This window comes from Castor canadensis, chromosome 11, assembly GCF_047511655.1.
Source record: "Castor canadensis chromosome 11, mCasCan1.hap1v2, whole genome shotgun sequence".
Taxonomy (NCBI): domain Eukaryota; kingdom Metazoa; phylum Chordata; class Mammalia; order Rodentia; family Castoridae; genus Castor; species Castor canadensis.
The window spans coordinates 51,908,294-51,927,730 of record NC_133396.1 but is presented as its reverse complement, the minus strand read 5'-3'; the positions used below and the strand labels follow the sequence as shown (position 1 = coordinate 51,927,730).

At 42.0% G+C, this 19,437-nt stretch overlaps 1 protein-coding gene across 10 annotated transcripts in view; it reads right to left on the bottom strand.

Annotated features, from left to right (window-relative positions):
• The window catches only part of Specc1 (sperm antigen with calponin homology and coiled-coil domains 1), a 290,773-nt gene that overhangs the window by 166,140 nt on the left and 105,196 nt on the right, over positions 1 to 19,437 (bottom strand). The window contains exon 1 of one of the 10 annotated variants that reach the window (XM_074046729.1): positions 453 to 653. The exons of the other annotated variants lie outside the window; for them this stretch is intronic. Coding sequence (XP_073902830.1) covers positions 453 to 501 — 49 coding nt within the window. The 5' untranslated portion in view covers positions 502 to 653. Of the gene's footprint in view, positions 1 to 452; positions 654 to 19,437 lie in introns of those variants that run through there. 10 annotated transcript variants of the gene reach the window in all.

Below are 19,437 nucleotides of genomic sequence, written 5' to 3'. Positions count from 1 at the left end.
GGGGAGGGGTAGTGTCCACAGAAATGGTTCAAGCCTCATTTGTGATGATGGGTGTAACTCAGTCAACTTATTAAACATCATTGGAGCCACACCTTTTAGGTGGATGTATTTTATGGAATGTAAATTATTCTTCAATAAAACTAATTTTTTTTTTAAAAGGGCGGTAAGTGCAAAAGCCATCATTCAAGTCTGCATTATTTCCGAACCAAAAGGAACCCGTCATTCTGAATCTGTTAACAAGAGTGAAGCCTAGGTTACCTCGCCTGCTGGGAACACAGGCTGGAAGGACAGGGCTTTGAGGAAGAGATGAGGGGAAAAGCGAGGCATGGCTCAAACCAGGAGGTGCCTGCTTACAGAAGCGGGTTCAACTCAAAGCTACCAAGGATTAGTAAACAGGAAGGAGCAACAGGAGGAGGGGGTATGGTGAGCGTGTACGGCGAGCGTGTCCTCACAGAGATACGCGTGCGGTGCTGCAGAAGACTTCAAAGGCAAACAGCACATCCTGTGGCGAGCTGCTCCAGCAAGGCCTTTCGAAGGAGGTGCAGCTCGTGAACTGGTCGCTCCCCCGAGCCACTTCCGTCCTTGTCTGCAGTGGCCCGAGCACGGGGGAGGGGGAGGTGCCTGGCAGGGACATGCGCATCCCGAACCAGCAGGCTGGCTTTGTTCACCACGCGAACAAAGGCTGCATTGTGAAAGAGGCACAACCAAGGCACCACCAGGGGAAGGAGATAAGGCTGCCCCGGATCACGTGATTCAGGCGTGAATCAAGGCAAGAGGGTGCCCTTGGTGCAAGCCTCCTAGGGAGGAGGCTTAAGGGTTGGTAGCGGAGGAATGGTCTGATGAAAGCTGAAGATACTCTAATAATAACGGATATCTTCTCTTATAAACCGTCTACTTAACATTCTTTACATAGCCAATCCACCAAAATAGCCAGTGCACCCCAACCTTCTCAGACATACTGAGCGGCGCCCTCGGAAGATGAATGTTTTTAGCCAATAAATTCCTCTCCAAGACACCTGTGCGCTGCTGCTCCAGCACTGATTGCACTAAGTCAGGTAACATGTCCCCAAACCTGTTTATGCTAGTTGTGTTTTATTTGCATAACTTAATTATTACAGAAGCCAACGAATACGAGAGAGAGAGAGAGAGAGAGAGAGAGAGAGAGAGAGAGAGAGAGAGAGAGAAAAGAGATTTTTTTTCTTCAAAAGCTACACTTGAATGGCTTGAAAAGCTTCAATGAAAGTGAGTCACTAAAAATGCCTGCAGCAACTATAAAAGATTAGGGGAAGATTTTGCAGATGTGAAAGAATTCTGCAGGCATCTTCTTTAGTACCTATATTCTTGCTCATGTTTAAAAAAATAATAAAACAACTAAAGCTGGAAATCATAGAACATGTATTACCAGTGTGGAAAGATGTTAAGGAAGCCCAATCAAAAGGCCCACTCTTAAGAAAATGCCTTGGCCCTATAACTGAGGAGCTGTGAATAAATGCACACTTGAATATTTTAGGTGCAAATAAAATGTTTAAAATATACATCTTCCTTCCTTAGATTCCCTGATTGAGCAAAGTTTTTCAGAAATTGGCCCCAAATGGTCCCAATTACACATGATAAGAAAGGGATCATCAGCAGCCACTCGAACCAGGAGGCTACCCTGCTTTAGATAAGAGATGTTGTGTTGGGTGGGATCAGGGGAACCCAACAGAAATAATGAGAAGTGGACAGGTGTGACTGCTAAAGACAAGTACATGTGGAGGGAAATGAATAAAGAGAGCACTGGACTGGTCTGGTTGACAGAAATGTCACTTCAGCTAGGATAAATCCATATGCCAAAGCAAACAGCTAAGGGACTCTTCTTAGTTTAAATTAATGATGCTGAGAACAAACACAGAGTAAAATCTACAAGCAGAGTGACTTGCATTGTTTTGTTTATTGGTGCATCCAAAGCACCCAAAGAGATGCCTTAGTAGATTTTTAATCTTTGTTCAACGAATGAAGGAACACACATGGTGACCATCCATGAGATGTTACCAGCAAGTAGTTGGAGAACTTTCTGGATTACAAGGGGCAAGTTGGGGCCAGAGGCACAGGCATGGGAATCATCTGGAGGGGATCTTGTGTAGCATGTAACTCTAGGGTCTGGACTAGTATCTTCCACATGTGAGGATTCAGGACAAAATACCTAAGAGAAGGGCCTCAACCTTAAAGGCAACCCCTTCAAGTTTGGAAGGGACTTTAGTGAAGATCTAATCATATCACCCTACACTATCTCCATAAAAGACTTGTCCAGTGGAGATTGAAGACCTCTCTGGCAAGAATATGGAATCCGTTATTTCCAGTATGCTTATCTCTGAATTTCTACCACTATTAAAGCATTCTCCTATACATTAACTCAAAATCTGGCCCTACTGCTGGGAACCAAAAAGGGAAAGTTTAATTCTGCCCAAAAAAGGAACTGATTGATAAAGTGCAAATGGTGGTAACTTTGGAAGAAAAAAGAATGTCATCTTAAGAAAGCAAAGCTTCATAGTTGTTAATAGCAGCTTTATTCATGATTACCAAAACTTGGATGCAACCAAGATGTCTTTCAGTAGGTGAGTGGATGGATAAACTGTGGGACATCTGGACAGTGGGATGTTATTCAGCCTAAAAATAAAAAAAGAGCTATCAAGCCATGAGAAGGCATAGTTATCACCAGCAACCAATGTGGATTAATGAGATAAAATCACTAAGAAGAAGCCTGACTGCTCTAGAGCCCTTTCCACAGAAATCCACAGACTCTGCTACTCCCAGAAGCAGGATGGGTAGTGGTGGTAGGTTAAGGAGCTCAAAGTCACACGACCAGGATGCACTGAGAGGATAGCAAGGCTATAACTATGGCCCACTCCTGCACAGCCACTCTTCATATGTCTGCCTGGTGCTTCATTGACTGTGTACAAGTCTTGTCTGTTCCTCTGGCTTCAATGCCACAGGTGATCCCTAACGTACTATCCTGCACATAAATTATTAAATATATGCTGATTTAATTTATTATAAATCTCTTGGATTAATGTTCCCAAACTAATCTCACCACATGACACCACCATTACTGGTTTGTCTCTGGGGACTGATCAAATAAGGAAAGAGCCCATCTAAACAGCATGAAAAAAATCCCAGCCAGATTCCATTGTGGAGAGGTGAGATATTGACAATATTCAGAATAGAATACTTCTATTTTGACCATCTGTACAATAATGTGCTTAGGAAAAGGATTTTCCATGGCATTATACTAATTTTTGAAATGGAAATCAATATGCAAACAAAGACAGTTCAACAGCAAGCTCAGTAATGCAGACACACACTGAGTAGGCACTGTGTGTCAGCAGCCAGGAAAAGCAGCATAAGAGATCTGATCATGTTTTCCACTGAGGGACTTGAACATTTCAGAAGGTCATGGCCACGTTAAAGGGCTGGAACTTTAATATTCCATGAATTCAGTGGAAGGACCTCCTGATTTCCCTTCCACCCAGTACGATGATTATGAGAACCAGAAAAGCAGAACTTTCTTCTGGAATATAAAGCCTGTTCCATGTGGGACCCTACAATTCTCTCCCTTTTCTCCTCTTCTATAATGGAACCTGGGTTACTGGCACCAGACCACATTGTATTGAACACAAAGGAGCAACATTCATGACCATTCTCTTAGAAAAACTAATATCAATGCACACATTTAGAAACAGAAGCAGATCCTATTCAAGGACTTTAGTCACAATATTCTAACAGGAAGGACAGGTGCAGTGGAAAATGTCCTCATCCTCTATCTTCTGTGCTGCAGTTCGAGTTTGCATAATGACCCTGGCTTATTTGTTCACAGTGTACTAATGAGTTATTAACATAAACATGCATCACTGATAACATATCTCCATCTCTGAAGATTACTACAGTATTATTACTCCAATATCTCACCCTGGTCTTATTACTCAAGCACACCTCCCAGCCTTTACTGTGCTATTATTCCAGTGTACCCCCAACCCTTACTGTAGTGTTACCTCAGTGCACCCCAGCACTTATGCATTATTACTCCAGCACATCACCCAGTCTTCCCGTGTTACTACTATACCCACCCCAGCCCTTACTGTAGTATTACTCCTATACATCATCCAGCCTTGTGTTATTAATCTAGTAGCCACACCCCAGTCCTTACTGTATTACTACTTCAGCTAGAACCCAAACCCTTATTGTGTTATTACTCCAGCATACCACGAGCCTTGCCATATTGTGTGTGCATGTGTGTGTTTGTTGCTGGGATTGAACTAGGCAAGTGCTCTATCACTTGAGTCCTACCCCAGCCCTTACTGCATTATTATTCCGGCATAGCCCCAGCCTTACTCTATTATTACTCTACTACATTCAATCTTCTTTCCTCTCAAAAGCATCACTTGGTTTAAGTAACAATAATGCTGTGGGTTTTTTTAATTAAGTACTATAGTAGGAAAGAACATTTATGAATTGTTTTAGGAGTAATAAAGGAAAAAACATCAACCTATTGGGTGTTCAGTCATTTATGTTTACTTCATATAATGTCTGTGCTGACTTTATCATATTAATTTCCTTTGTCTCCTTCAGATGTCTAGAGCCCTTATAAAAATATTTCAGTCCCAGAAAAAATTGTGTGTTTCATGAATAACTGGTTTGTTCCCATTTGCCACCACAAATCAGGTTTCCCTTTCTCTGGCTCTAAGAATCGCAGAGCCAAACCACAGCCTAGTGCTGTGCACATGGCCTTTCTGTATCTTCACGTGCTTCACTTCCAGCTTTTGATTGGCATATTTACCTCACTTCCTCAGTTATTGCGTTCTGATATTTTTGCATGTATCTCTGTCATATAACTAGGAAGGGCATACATAAAAAGTAGGACTGTCGCCATGGCTCAAGTGGTGGAGCATCTGCCTAGCAAGCATGAAGCCCTGAGTTCAAAATCTAGTAATGCCAAAAAACCCCTGACCATCACCACCAAACAGCAAAAAATCACAGACAGGGGCAAGACTAGAAAGAACCCTGAGATGTCACACTGAAATTGGAAGTGTGAATCCATAATATATACATGCTGTATTAAATATATAGCTTGTAATATATTCTAGTGTATTTATAGCATGTAAATATAATTGCTACATATATTTATAGCATTACATAGGGCTAATATTTATAATATATTATATGTAATGTGTAAATATGTGTGAAATCTATATACATACACAATGTGCTGCGTATGTGTCTACATAATGAAACGTAACCATCTGCTACATGAATATCACCATGTGTGGCTCCAGAGAAACATTTCACAGCTCATTTGTTTGTCCTTGAAACAAGAGAGGGTTGCTTCAGGATACTGTGAAGGCCTGTGGGTTGTACTGCTGCTCACACTAGAAAGGGAGCCTGATTTGGAATGTAGAGTTCAAAGCCAGGGAAGGGCTTCCTAAAAGATAAAACAAGTGATTTAACTTGTTAAGCTGGTTTTAGACAAGATGAATAAAACAGATTCTTCCAATGGGCAGAGATGCCAAGTGTTCATTATCCATTTTCTTTCTTTTCTTCTCATTCCAACAGATGATTCTGAAATGCCCACAAATCCCTGTGATAGGTGTCAGCACGGCTGAGGAGTATTTTACAAAGCTAAACAATTCTTATTACTCTTAGATTTGTATATATGTAAATCAAGACATAAAATGTGTCAAGTGTAATTCTGAGAAAAAAGATACCTTAAGAAGATAAAGCCTGGCCTTTGTGTGGTGGCACACACCTGTAATCCCAGCTACCTGGGCAGTTCAAGGCCAGCCCAGGCAAACTTAGCACAAGACTCTACCTGAAAAGCAAACTAAAAGCAAAAGAATTGGGGGATTGGGTGATAGAGTGCTTGCCTGGCAAAGTGTGAGGTCTTGTGTTTAATCCCCACTACTGTACTGCAAGAAAGAAGGGAGGGGAAGAAGGAAGGAAAGGAAGGAAAGGAAAGGAGGGAGGGAGGGAGGGAGAAAAAAGAGTGAGAGGGAGGAATAAAGAAAGAAAGAAGGGAGGCAGGCACAGTAAATATTGGACAAAGTGCTCCACACACTAAGGCAGGAAGGTTTTTCTTTTTCTTTGGTGGGACTGGGGTTTGCACTGTGGGCTTTGCACTTACAAAGCAGGTGCTCTACTGCTTGAACCAAACCTTCAGTCATTTTACTCTGATTATTTTCAAGAAGGGGGTCTCATGAACTATTTGGCTGGTCTTAAACATGATCCTCCCAGGAGGTATGGGCCACTGGTGCCCAGCATTTTTTTTTTCCAACTGCCATAATTCATAACTGGGAAATTCTATTACAGAAGACAGTTCCAGGGGGAAAGTAGTCACATTTATAAAAATATCTACATTTTAGGTTCTGCACCAAGTACTTAAATATGTTATTTCATTTAATTTTCACAATTGTATGAGATAAGATTAACTTAATTTTACAGATAAGGAAATAATAAAAATAAGAGCAAAATCAATGAGTTGAAAAACAGAAAAACAATAGAAGAAAAGTAATGGAACAAAATGCATGTTCTTAGAAAGAACAACCTCTAATAAGACTGACAAAGAAAAAGAGAAAAATACAGATTCTCCATATCAGGAATTAAATGAGGGTATCACTTCAGACACTGTAGACTCAAAGGATAAAAGAGAATATGACAAATAACTGCACATATCAAATTGGACAAAGAAGAAATGGTCTGACAGCTTGATAAACTCAACTCATTCAATATAAAATAGATAATCTGAAACCCTATTACTATTAGGAAAATTTGAATTTATAATTTAAAAAAATTATTCACCTCCCCCCAAAAACCCAAATTCTCCAAGCACAGAAAGTTTTACCAGAGAATTCTATAAAATGTTTAAAGATGAATTAAGACCAATTCTACATAATGTCTTCTAGGAAATAGAAGAGTTAGGAATACCTCCCAATGCTTTATGAAGTGCTATTATCCTGAAACAAAACAAGATAGAGGCAAGAAATAAAAACTACAAACCCTCATAAATATTGGTGAAGAAAAAAAATTTTGAGACAAGTTCTTGCTATACAGTTCAGACAATCCTAGAACTCATGATTGTCCTGCCTCAGCCTCCCAAGTGCTGGAATTACAAGTGTGGGCCACTATACCTAGCTGATGAAAAAAATCCTTACCAACCCATTTGCAAAGAGAATCCAGCAATGTCAAAAAAAGAATTATATACCATGAAAAGTGGGGGTGCAAGGCAAGTTCAAGATCTGAAAAACTCAATCAATGCAATCCATCATATGAAAAGACTTAAAAAAGAAAAATCATGTGATCACATCAATGAATGCAGAAAAACTAGTTGACAAAATTCAACATTACTCATGATAAAAATTGGAATACAGGGAAATTCCTCAGAAAAATCTCATAAAAACTTGAATATAAGGGGGAGGGGGAAGGGGGGAGAAATGACCCAAACATTGTATGCACATAGGAATAAAATAAAAATTAAAAAAAAAGTGAACAGGCAAAAAAAAAAAAAACTTGAATATAAGGAAAAGTCCTCGACTTGATAAAGAGTATTCAAAACAACATTCATGGCTAAAGACTAAATACTTTCCCACCAGGATGAGGAACAAGGCAAGGCTGTTCACTCATGGCACTTTCACTCATCATTGTGCTAGAATTTCTCACTAGTGCAATAAAGCAAGAAAAAGATATAAAAGGCAGATAGAGCAGAAATGAAGAAATAAACTGTCCCTATTTGTAGATAACATGATTGTTTACATAAAAAAATCACAAGGAATATAAAACAAACAAAAACTTCCTAGAATAAGCAAGTTCAGCAAAGTTGTAAGATACAAGGGAAATATACAAAAATCCATTACATTTCAATATACTAGCAATGAAACATGAATGCCGAAATTAAAAATATAATACCATTTATAATAGTTCAAAAATAAACACTAAAAGAAATGCTTATGTGTGAATCTAACAAAACAGGTACAGGATTTGTACAATGAATATTACAAAATGCTGATGAGAGAAATCAAAGAAGATCTAAATAAATGGAGAAATATACCATGTTCATGGAACTGAAGATTCAGCATAGTAAAAAGATATCAAGTCTCCCAAAATTGACATACAGGGTAACACAATTCCTGTCAAATCTTAGAAGCGTTTTCTTGCAGGCATAGGTGAAATCATATAGAATGCAATTTTGGAAAAGGAAAATAAAGTGAGAAGAGTCAGTCTGACTGTTCTCAAGAATTATCATGGAACTACACAAATCAGAGAGACAGACCCATAGAAAATTGATACATAATAGAAAACTCATAAATAAACCTATACAAATATCTCTACTAACTTTTGCTGGGTGCTAGTGACTCACACCTGTAATCCTAGCTACTCAGAAGACTGAGATCAGGAGGATTGATGTTTGAAGCCAGCTCAGGTAAATAGTTCGTGAGACCCTATCTGGGAAAAAACTCATTACAAAAAAGGGTAGGGGCTGGTGGAGTGGCTCAAGGTGTAGGCCATGAGTTCAAACCCCAGTACTGCAAGAAAAAAAAGTTCTACTAATTTTTGACAAAAGTGCAATAGAACTCAATGTAGGAAGGATCTTTTTCAACAAATGGTGCTACAGCAATTGGATATCCACAGCAAAAACAGTGAACCTCAAACCATCTCACAACCTATACAAAAAATGAATTAAAAAATGGATTAGGCCCTCAAATAAGAAAAACTAACATTTTTAGAAAACAAGGATAGAAGAAAAATGTAAAGATCTAAGGCTAGGGAAAGAGGTGTTGTTTGTTTTGTTTTTTTGTTTTGTTTTTTGGGACTGTGGTTTGAACTCAGGGCTTTGTGCTTGCAAAGCAGGCATTCTACCACTTGAGCCACACCTCCAGTCCATTTTGTTCTGGTTATTTTGGAGATGGGGTCTTGCCAATTATTTCCCCAGGCTGGCCTTGAACCACAGTCCTCCTGATCTCAGTCTCCCAAGTAGCTAGGATTACAGGCGTGAGCCAGTGGTGCTCAGTTTAGGCAAAGAGTTTTAAAATGACATCAAAAGCACAGTCCATAAAAGGAAAAATTGATAAACTGGACTTCATTGCAATGAAAAATGCTGGTTCTGTGAAAGACCGTGTTATGAGGATGAAAAGACAAAGCAGAGACCAGGAGAAAATATTTGTAAACCACATATCCAACAAAGAACTGAGATCCAGAATATACAAGGAACTCAAATAACTCAACAGTTTAAAAAAAGAAGTCATATTATCCAATCAGAAAATGGCAGAAGACATGAACAAACATTTCACTAAAAATGCTGTACAGTTGACAAGAATATGAAAAGATGTTCACCATCATTAGCCACCAGGGAAACACAAACTAAATTACTGTCACTAAAATACCATCACATACCTATCCCAGTGGCTTAAAAAAAAAAACAGTGCCACCACTGAATGCTGGGAGGATGTGGCAAAGCTGGGTCATTCGTATAGTAGTAGTGGGAGTGTAAAGCAGTAGAACCACTCTGGGAACAGTTTGACAGTTCCATACCAAAGAAAACATGCAACTACCCTACACCCAGCAATTGCCTCCAGGACATTTTTCCCACAGAAATTCTTCTGCAAAATGTTCACACAAAAACCTGTACCTGTTTATAAAAGCTTGGTTCATAATAACAAAAACTGGAAACAACCTGGATTTAATAAGTGAACAGTTACAGAAACTGGTGGACCATTAGGTGAAATACTATGAAGAAGAAATAAAAAAAGGAACAACATTTGATACATTTAATAACCTAGGTGCACGTCCAGAGAATTATGCTGCATTAGAAAAGCCAACTCCAAAAGTGTATATATTATATGATTCCATTTATATAACATTTTGGAAACAACACAATTACAGAAAAGAAAAAACAAATTAGTAACAGCTGAAGGTTAAAGAGGGTGGGGGAAGGGAAGTGGGTATGGCTATAAAAGGGTAACATGAGAAATCCTTGTGGTGATGGGTTATGAAAATGTTCTATAACCTCAAGGCCAGGTGTAGGTGGAGATGGGGAGGTTGGAGGTTCTAGGCCAGGCCTGGCAAAAAGTTTGCAAAACTCCATCTACATGAATAAGGCAGGTGTGGTGGCTCCTGCCATCATCTCAGCTATGCAAGGGAGGATTGAGGCAGGCCAGGGGCAAAAAATGTGAGACCCTATCCAAAAACTAACTTAAGCCAAAAAGGGCTGGTGGAGTGGCTCAAGTGGTAGAGCACATGCTTAGCAAGCAGGAGGCCCTGAATCCTAACTCCAATGCCAAGGTCCTGTTTTCAATATTGTATACTACTGCTTTGCAAAATGCTACCTCTTCGGGGAGCTGGGAAAGGGTACTGCAGGTCTATCTGTTTCACTTGTTACAACTGCCTGTGAATCTACAATTATTTCAAAATTTAAAAAAACTTTTGAAATATATTTAAATAAATTTGGAAACATCTGAAATGCATTTTGAACTTTATATTGACTTTAGTTTACATGTCGAAGAAAATCTATTTAAAATTATACACTTGGAAAAACATTCTTTTAAACTTCAAAAAGAATTACAAATTACAAAAAGATTGAAATAAGAAAATACTAAAGTAAAACTCAGGTGAAAAGGCTAAGATGAACAAAGATTCACTACACAGAATTTACCCACTATTGGCAAAAGCAATGAAAATGAGCAAGGAGATCACATTCATCACATTGACAACCTACTAGATCAGCTGAAATCCCTGACGCTTGATTTTTTTTGGACAGTATTGGGGTTTGAACTCAGGGCCTCATGCTTGCTAGGCTGACGCTCTACCACTTGAGCCACTCCACCAGCCCATCTTTTTGGGTTTTTTTTTTTGTTTGTTTTAAATCTCAACAGACTTTATGGTTTTCTCTGAGTGCCCTGGTCAGGCTTTGGCAGGGCTTTTCTAGGTTCCCCTGTCCTTCTTGTCTTTGGCAGCCTTTTCTCTTCAGCTTTTGCACCCACCGCTTAGATGTCCCCAATGCACAGAGCCTTTTTGGTCAGGAAGCAGACTTTTTTGGTAGTATTGAGTATTAAATCCCCAGCTCTCTGTGTGTCTTCTCAAAGACATCAGAGCTGGTCATAGGGATTTTTTTTTTTTTTTTTGTGGCAGTACTGGGGCTTGAACTCAAGGCTTTACACTTGCTAGGCAGGTGTTCTACCACTTGAGCCATACCACCAGCCCTTCTTCCAGCCGATGCTCATCAGAGGATAGTGCTTACAGGCTGTGTCCCTCCGATGTGTCTGCATGTGCTCGTCACAATCAAGGATCTTGATGGTCAAGGCAACAGTTTGAGCCTCTGGGGATCTGGTGTCCTCAGGGTCTGCCCTGACCTTGTTCATCAATCGTTCTAGCTTGACTTTTAGCTTCTCTTTTCGGCTGGCCATTACCAAAGACAAAGGTCTCTTCACAACATCATCAGTGTTGACAATTCCAGGGACATCCTGGTAGTCTTTGAACAACAAGGTAGGGGCAGGTCATTGCCTTGGTTGGTCTGGATTGACTTTTGGGTGGCGTATCCATGGGCAGTGAACTCAGCATCCTTCATGCAGTCCTAAGCATGGTGACACTTGACCCCTACTGGCCCGAGCCACACCTACTCCCAGCCCATCTTTTAGTAGAATGTTTAACTATTGACTGAACATGAGGAATCGACAGTGGTGGCCCAGCACAGTTAGTGTCAGGACTGTGTCCACCTCCTGCAGCGCCTCTCATTCCATGTTCTGAAGAGTCCTAGAAGGTGACTATAATCATCTTGGTCCACACCTATGTGTTCTACGGAGAAACGCAAATCGGTCTGACAGAGTATCATTACATGCCGAATTGTTTAGGAATACAACTGACATGAAACTAACCCGTATCTTCAAAGCAAGACAGTATTTTGTTTTGTTCAAAAGTTTGCCCTGAGCGGCTGGTGTTGAGACAGTCCCTGATGTCAACGCTGCCCTGGTATTTGAACCCAGCACAGCCCCCTGAGAGAGTTCATCTACAGTTTCTCCAACAGCCTCCTCCACTCCTGCATGTGCCTCTAGCTGCCTCTGGCAGAGTAGAGCTCTAGGTCTCCACTGAAACGGGCTACTTTGTTAGAAACGGGTTTCCTGCTCTTTCTCACCTTGTGACTGGCAAGACATCATGTTGATCTCTTTAGTCATGCATACGGACTGATGAGTTCCATTTTAGGATATTAGAGGATGCTTCTTTACAAAATAATCAGCATGAAAAAGGAACTGGGCCACAGGCCAGACCTCTGGGAGGAGCTCATGGACAGCACTTCACTGGAAGGCCATGCACGGAAGTAATCAGGGCCAGCTGATACAACCACCGCACAGGCCATGGCAGCGAATACCAAGGGCAGGCACACAGCAGGGGGGAATAAGGCCACCTTCAGCCAGTCACCAAGGCAACAAGGCCAGCCATAAAAGAAAGAAAGAAAGAGAGAGAGAGAGAGAGAGAGAGAGAGAGAGAAAGAGAGAAAAAGAAAGAAAGAAAGAAAGAAAGAGTCAAGACCACACTCCAGTTTTTGTTGCCTGACTCACGCTCACCTGGCTACTGTGAAGCACTTTTCTCTCCTTGAGCATGAAAGATCTGACATGCTACCACATACACTCCAGGAGAATCCCTCCCAGTTTCCAATTCTGGACACACACAGCATCTCTCCAGGAAGAGAGATATCACAGAGAAACCACTATATAAAAGGAAGCCTGGAGTCTTTACTCCCACTTCCTGCATGGGGAACAGGAAATGTTTCTTTCTTTTCCTCCTACTTCTCTCTACCTTATCCTGTTACACTAACATAAATCCTTGCTAAAATTTAAAAAAAAAAAAGGGGTGGGGGAGCCCATCTCAGGACTCCAAGGAAATACAAACTTATAAAACAAAGTTACTGGGAGAAGCCAGAAGTTTTAGAAAATCCCTAATTTGCATTCTCATTGAAATCCAAGATTTTTGTAGCTATGAGAGTAGGGCAAGAAGTCATGAAGAAGAAATAATTTGAAGTCAGAGAAATTAGACAAATGATAAAAACCATGAGTTTTTGTAAAGAAACCAAAGCATACTAGATGACAAACTTTAAAAAAAAATAAGTGATTAAAAGAATCAAAGAAAATATGACACAGAAGTAGGCCCAGGGGACCAAATGTGCACATATTTTAATTTCTTGAAGGCGACTCCAGGGTAAAAAGAGAAGCAGTAATCAAAGTAGCAAGAGAATGACAAGAAGGCACTTAATAAAATCCATCACTCAGTCCTAGTAACGAGCTAAGGAAAATAGGAAGAGGAAAACCATTATCACAAGCTGATTTCCTGCATCACAGTTAATAGCAAAACCCCAACAACACACAAGGTAAGGTAAGAATAAGTCAAGGACATCACTAACATATAACACAACTTGGGTCACATATATAGAGCATCAGAGATCAGAAATAACAGGAACTACTGGAATGGAGATGACAGAAGGCTAACTGTGCACTTGGAGAACATGTGAGAAGCAACTGAAAGCTGATAATGCTAAGAAAGGGGTGGTAAGGCAGTAAGGCAGCCACAAATTAAGCATCTAAAAATTGCCGAGTCAAAATACACAATGAAGCCAGGCATGGTGGGTGCACCTGTAGTCCCAGCTACTCAGGAGACTTAAGCCCAGGAGTTCAAGGCCAGTCTGGGCAATATATGCAGATCCGGTCTAAAAACAAACAAATAAAATACCAAGAGTACTCACTTGACAGCACTAACACTAAAGTTGGAACCACGCAGAGATTAGTGTGGTCTTTGCTTGTGTAAGGATGACATGCAAATTCCTTCCACATTAAAAAAAAAAAAACCACCAGAATAAAAACCACAGGAATAGAAGCATAAAACGAAGCACATATGAGGGGGAGTAGAAAGAGAGTGGGGAGAAGGAAGAGGAGGAGGAAGAAGATAAAAGAAGAAATAATAAGCAAAATGTAGGGGCAGACAAAAAAAGAAGAGAGGACTTGCAGGATAGGAGAGACAGCTATGCCTCTGGATGGAGACTCGGCAAAGAAGTCAGTTTTCTTAGGAGAGATGCAAGAAGAGCTCCCACCTCTCTGCATCATAGACTCCCAGGGAGGACCCAGAGAGATGCCATCCCCAAGCACCCAATCTGTGCCTCTGTGCAAAACCAGAGGAAAACTGTGTCTCAGCTCCTAAGCTCTGCTGACACCACATCCCACTGGAAATGCAGGGCCATGAACACGGGACCTGAACACTGCACTAAGTTCCTCGTGTGCTTATAGCTGGGTTTACCCTGGACACAACCAGGAGTTAAAACCCATTCCTGGTCCTTCTGTGGATGAATGGATTAACAAAGTATGGTCTAGTCACAGCTACCAACTGTATTCCACCTTAAAGAGGAAGGAAATTCTGACACATGCTACTGCCTGGGTGGACCTTAAGAACACTATGCTAATGAAATGAGCCAGGCACAAAAGGATCTAGAGTGTATGATCTCACTTCTATGCAAAATCTAAAAATGTCAAATAGAGACAGAAGGAAGAATGGTGCGTGCCAAGGACTATGGGGCAGAGGAAGTGGGAGTAGCCACTCAATGGGTTCAGAATTTCAGTCAAGCAAGATAAGCCAGCTCTCAACAGCTGCTGTACAACAGTGCCTATGGTCAACAGGACTACATTTACATTTAAACATTTGTTGAAGGAGAGATGTCAAGTGCTCTTATCACAACTTGAAAATCAATTAAATATAGAAAAAAATAAAGGGAAAATGAAAATACTAAATTTGGGGGGGTTTAAATTTAATGCTTTGTGCTTGCTAGGTAGGTGTTCTACCACTTGAGCCATACCCCCAGCCCTTTTTTTGCTTTTGTTATTTTTCAGATTAGAGCTCATACTTTTTGTCTTGGGCTGGCCTTGGACTGCACCCCTCCTGCCAATGCTTCCCCAGTAGTTGGGATTACAAACACGGGACCACAATGCCTGGCTGTTTGTTGAGATGGGGTCTTAATAACTTTTTGCCCAGGCTGGCCTCAATCCATTATCCTCCTGATCTCCCAAGTAGCCGGGCATACATATGTATACCACCATGCCTGGCTGAAATGTTAGTTTTTATCAAAAAATATGTTCATCAATAAGTGGTCCCTCTAAAATTATAAAAACAACAACAAATTCGTTCCTGGTACTCTGTGATTTTGCTCCAAATGAACCCAGACTCCCTCATCCACCCCATGCCCTCCCTTGATTCTCAACACCTCCTCAGGGGTGGTTAGAGCTCAGTGTCCCTATGCTGAGCACATCTCTGAATGCCCCTCACTCCCGCACCTGTGTGACTTCCACCACTGCCTTCTCTGCCCACTGGTTCCTCTCTCTTATCACAGTTCCTGAAGATACAAGCACAAAGTGGCCCAGGTGACCCTCCAGCTTCCACTCTCTTCCCCTCCTCTCTGCGAAGTGGACACCTCCATCTCTGAGGCTCCTGCCAGGACCTGGCTCCTCTTCCCCTCCATGTGGTTGTCCTCTATTGATCCCACCCAACCTCTCAACTCCCTGATATTCTTGGCTGATGGTGGCATCTGAGGGACTGTCACTCTCAAGACCTCCGGCATCATTTTCCTCCACGCCCATCCTAGCAAGCCACCCAGCCACCCCCTGGTTTCTCTCACCTCTCTTCCCTAATCTGCAAGTCCTGAGTGGATGGGGACAGTCAGCTTAACCTCTTTCTGCCTCTTCCTGACCTATAAAATGGAATGGTGGGGGAGGGGACTGCCTGGGTGGGGAATTCAGGAGGAAGAGCTGGGGGAGAGAGGATACTTCTAGGTGAAGAGGAAAGAATTATGCTGCATATACCCAGCGTAATAAAACCCACTAAATGCTGTTTGAAAAAGGGAGAGTGGGACTATAACAAAGAAGGTGTACTTGTTCAAGGTATACTACGCATGTATGGGGTTATCACAATGAACTCCCCTTGTATTATTAGTGGATGGAAAATCAAATTTTTTTAATGGGAGAAAAGTATATGAAAAATCTTGTTCTCTGAGGCCAAGAAAGCTCGAAAGTTTTTTTAAAAAATGGAATGTTAATAGTGATACTGTGTCACAGGGCTGCAGTAACAACCAAAGGAGGAGATCTTCACAGGTACTTAGATCAGTGGCTAGCACACAGTGGGCAGTGTCAGCCATTGGAATTGGTAAAGCTAGATCAGGTGAAGAGGGTGGGGAAGAAAAAGAGGGGTCTCTACCTTCAGCAAACAGTACAGCAGAAGAGAGTGCTGGAGTCAGACCCTAAATTTGAATTTGGGCACTTACCTGACTTTCCTGAGCCTGTTTCTTCACTCAGAAGAGGATGATGAGAACATTTACCTGCTTGGTCAGAGGAGTCCGCAGGAGCCCCAGTCATTCTCTTCCCCTCTGACAGGCATCATAGGTTGAAATGTAAGACACTGCCAGGGACTAATGCAAGTAACCGGAGGATGGGTGGGCAGGTGTCCCCCAGGGCATGAATACTTCCTTGGAAGGGAACCTGTTTTGACTTTGGAGTCATGACTGCTTTGTCTCATTAATAGCACTCTGAGATGCTTCAGATAGAGAGAGCATCAAAGCCAAGTGTGGCCAAAGTAAAACTGGCACTCAACACTTGCCTCTATTTCTTAGCTTGTAGAAAGCACTGACACCAGTATAAAATAGTGACATTCTTTTCTCTCCTGCATGTGTTATATATAGAATCATCTAAACGAGTACTTCTGCGTCTCCCCAGTTTTCAAAATGGTCACTGTGTAGCCATAGGAACCTCCTCCTGGCCACTGCCTTCCCAGAGACCTATGTGTGCTTCTTATCCCTTGGGAGCCATCACACCTCATCTTACCAGCCCTGCTGCTGTTGTGAGCAAAAACCTGACCCTATATCCACCTTAAAGTCCACCAGGAGGATTCGGCAAGTCTACTTTGAGTAAATACTCCAAAGAAGTGAAAGTTGTGCTTCAAAGAGCTACATGGACACTCAGCACTATTCACAATAGCCAAGAGGTGGAAACAGCGGACCGCCCATGGGTGGGTGAATCGGTAAAGCAAATGTGGTAAGTACATACAACAGAATATTACCTGGCCTGGAAAGGGGAGGAAGTCCTGCCAACAATGTGGAGAACCTCAAATGCCAGTCACAGAAGGATAGACACTGTGTGGTTCCAGTCCTGCAAGGTCCCTAGGGTAGTCAAGTCCACAGAGGCAGAAAGCAGAATGCGGGTTGCCAGGGCTGGGGCTGGAGCCTGGGGTTTCAGTTTTGCAAGATGACAAAGTTCTGGAGATGGTTGGTAGTGATGGCTGCACAACAGCACGGATACACTTCATGTCACTGAACTGTACACTTAAAAATGGGTAAGAGGGCAAATTTCACGTTGTGTATTTTACAATTAGCAAAAGAAAAAACTTATCAGGAGAGTTAGAGATGGTTGGCTCTAGTCTTCAGAATATGTCTACAACCTGACTACTGTTCCTCAACTCTACAGTTACCAATCCAGCCCAAGGCACCGTCATTTCTCTCCCAGATTGGAACACCGGCCTCTAATCTGATCTCCTCACTCCATCTGTCTACTCTCAGCAAGAAGCCAGAGTTCCATTCTGAATGGCATCATTAGCCATGCCAAGGCCTAAAGAACTTAGCAGCTGCCTTCCTCTCCCTCGGCTGCCTCTCACTGCCCCTACGTGTGCTGCACTTGGCTGGGCACGGTTTTGCTCCAGTGGCCATCTCAGCTGGAGTGCCCTTTCCATTTGGTCAACCTTTATGCCTTGTCCATGTCTTGCTCAGGTGGCTCCATGAAGGCAAGGGTCCAGACAACTGATGTATACCTTTTGCCCAGAACAGTACTGAACACACAGTAGACAAGAATTAAGGAACAAAGTGTTCTTTTTTTGTGTGTGTGTGGTATTGGGTTTGAATTTGGGTTGCACTTGTTAGGTGGGTGCTCTACTGTTTGAACCACTCGCCCAATGTAGTTATTTTGCTCTGATTATTTTGGAGGTAGGGTCTTGTTTTTTGCCATCCTATAGCAGCTTCGGGATGAGATGTGGGCCACGACAGTTTGATTTATCTGGTGAGATGGGGTCTTGTGAATTATTTGCCTAGGCTGGCCTTGAATCATGATCCTCATTGATCTCAGACTCCTTAGTAGCTAGAATTACAGATGTAAACTTCAGGCTAGGAGAGGTTCTTTCTGAAGTCAGGTAATTATGAGGTAATTAAACCATTCCTCAGAGGCAGGGTAGAAGAACATGTCCATGTTTTTGACAATGCTGCCACCTAGTGGTTGCGTTCCTTTACAGCCTTCTGGGGCTTTCCCAGGCATCTTGTCTGACGCTGAGATAAGCAGTTTATGGGGCTGGCAGGGCCAGGGCAGGGAACTACTACCTCTACATAAGGTAACCCCACTTCTCTAAAGCCTACATCTATTGGGTAAGATGAGATATACACACAGGGCCCAGCAGGGAGAAAGGAAGAATAAGAACTGGCTGTAGTTCAGATATCACAGTTAGGTTAATGAAAGAAAATCTGAGAGTGTGTGGATGTTTGGTATGGACACCTGTGTGAGTACAGGAGATACAAAGCCACGGTATGTGACCTCTCTGCAGCAAGTCTGATAAAGCAGCAGCAGCTTCTTCTTCTTCTTCTTCTTCTTCTGTTGTGGTACTGGAGTTTGAAATCAGGGCATTCACCTTAAGCCACCCCACCAGCTCTTTTTTGTGAAGGGTTTTTTTTTTTTTCAAGATAGGGTCTCATGAACTATTTGCCCTGGCTGGCTTCAAACCTTGATCCTTCTGATCTCTGCCTTCCCGAGTGGCTAGGATTACAGGTGTCGGCCACCGGGGAACCCAGCAATGTTCTTCTTAAGGCTGCCCTGGGAATGAAATGCATTAAAACAGGCCAGAGAGGCTGACAGGGCAGCAGGTGGCAGGGCTCCACACAGCAGCAGCTGCCCTTCCTGACTGCTGCTGCTGCTTCAGGATTCCATCTTGTTGCAAACTCTGGCAGAGCCCCGGGGTCGGCTCAAGGCTGGGGCAATGGACACTGGAAATAGTCTTGAGACATATGAAGGAAAGACTTCCACAAAGTTCACACCACCATGATCTAGCAGTGCTGGTCCCTCCTGCACTAGTGGGTGAGCTAGTTTTATGCAGAAATGTGAGGTGACAGTGCATTATTATTACCAGAAGATGGAATATTTTGGGGGATTCGAGGGATTGTCCCTAAGGACAGATCCCAGGGACAGATTCCCAGGAGAGGATATGATATAAACTGATTATAGGTTTAAATATTGTGAGTTTAAAATCCTAGTACTGTATTGTACTTTCATGCTGAAATCCTTTCCAAAATTAGTACAGGTGAACCAAAAAATGTGGATATTGGAGGAGAGGGATATGCCAAACTCTCTGGTCTGATTA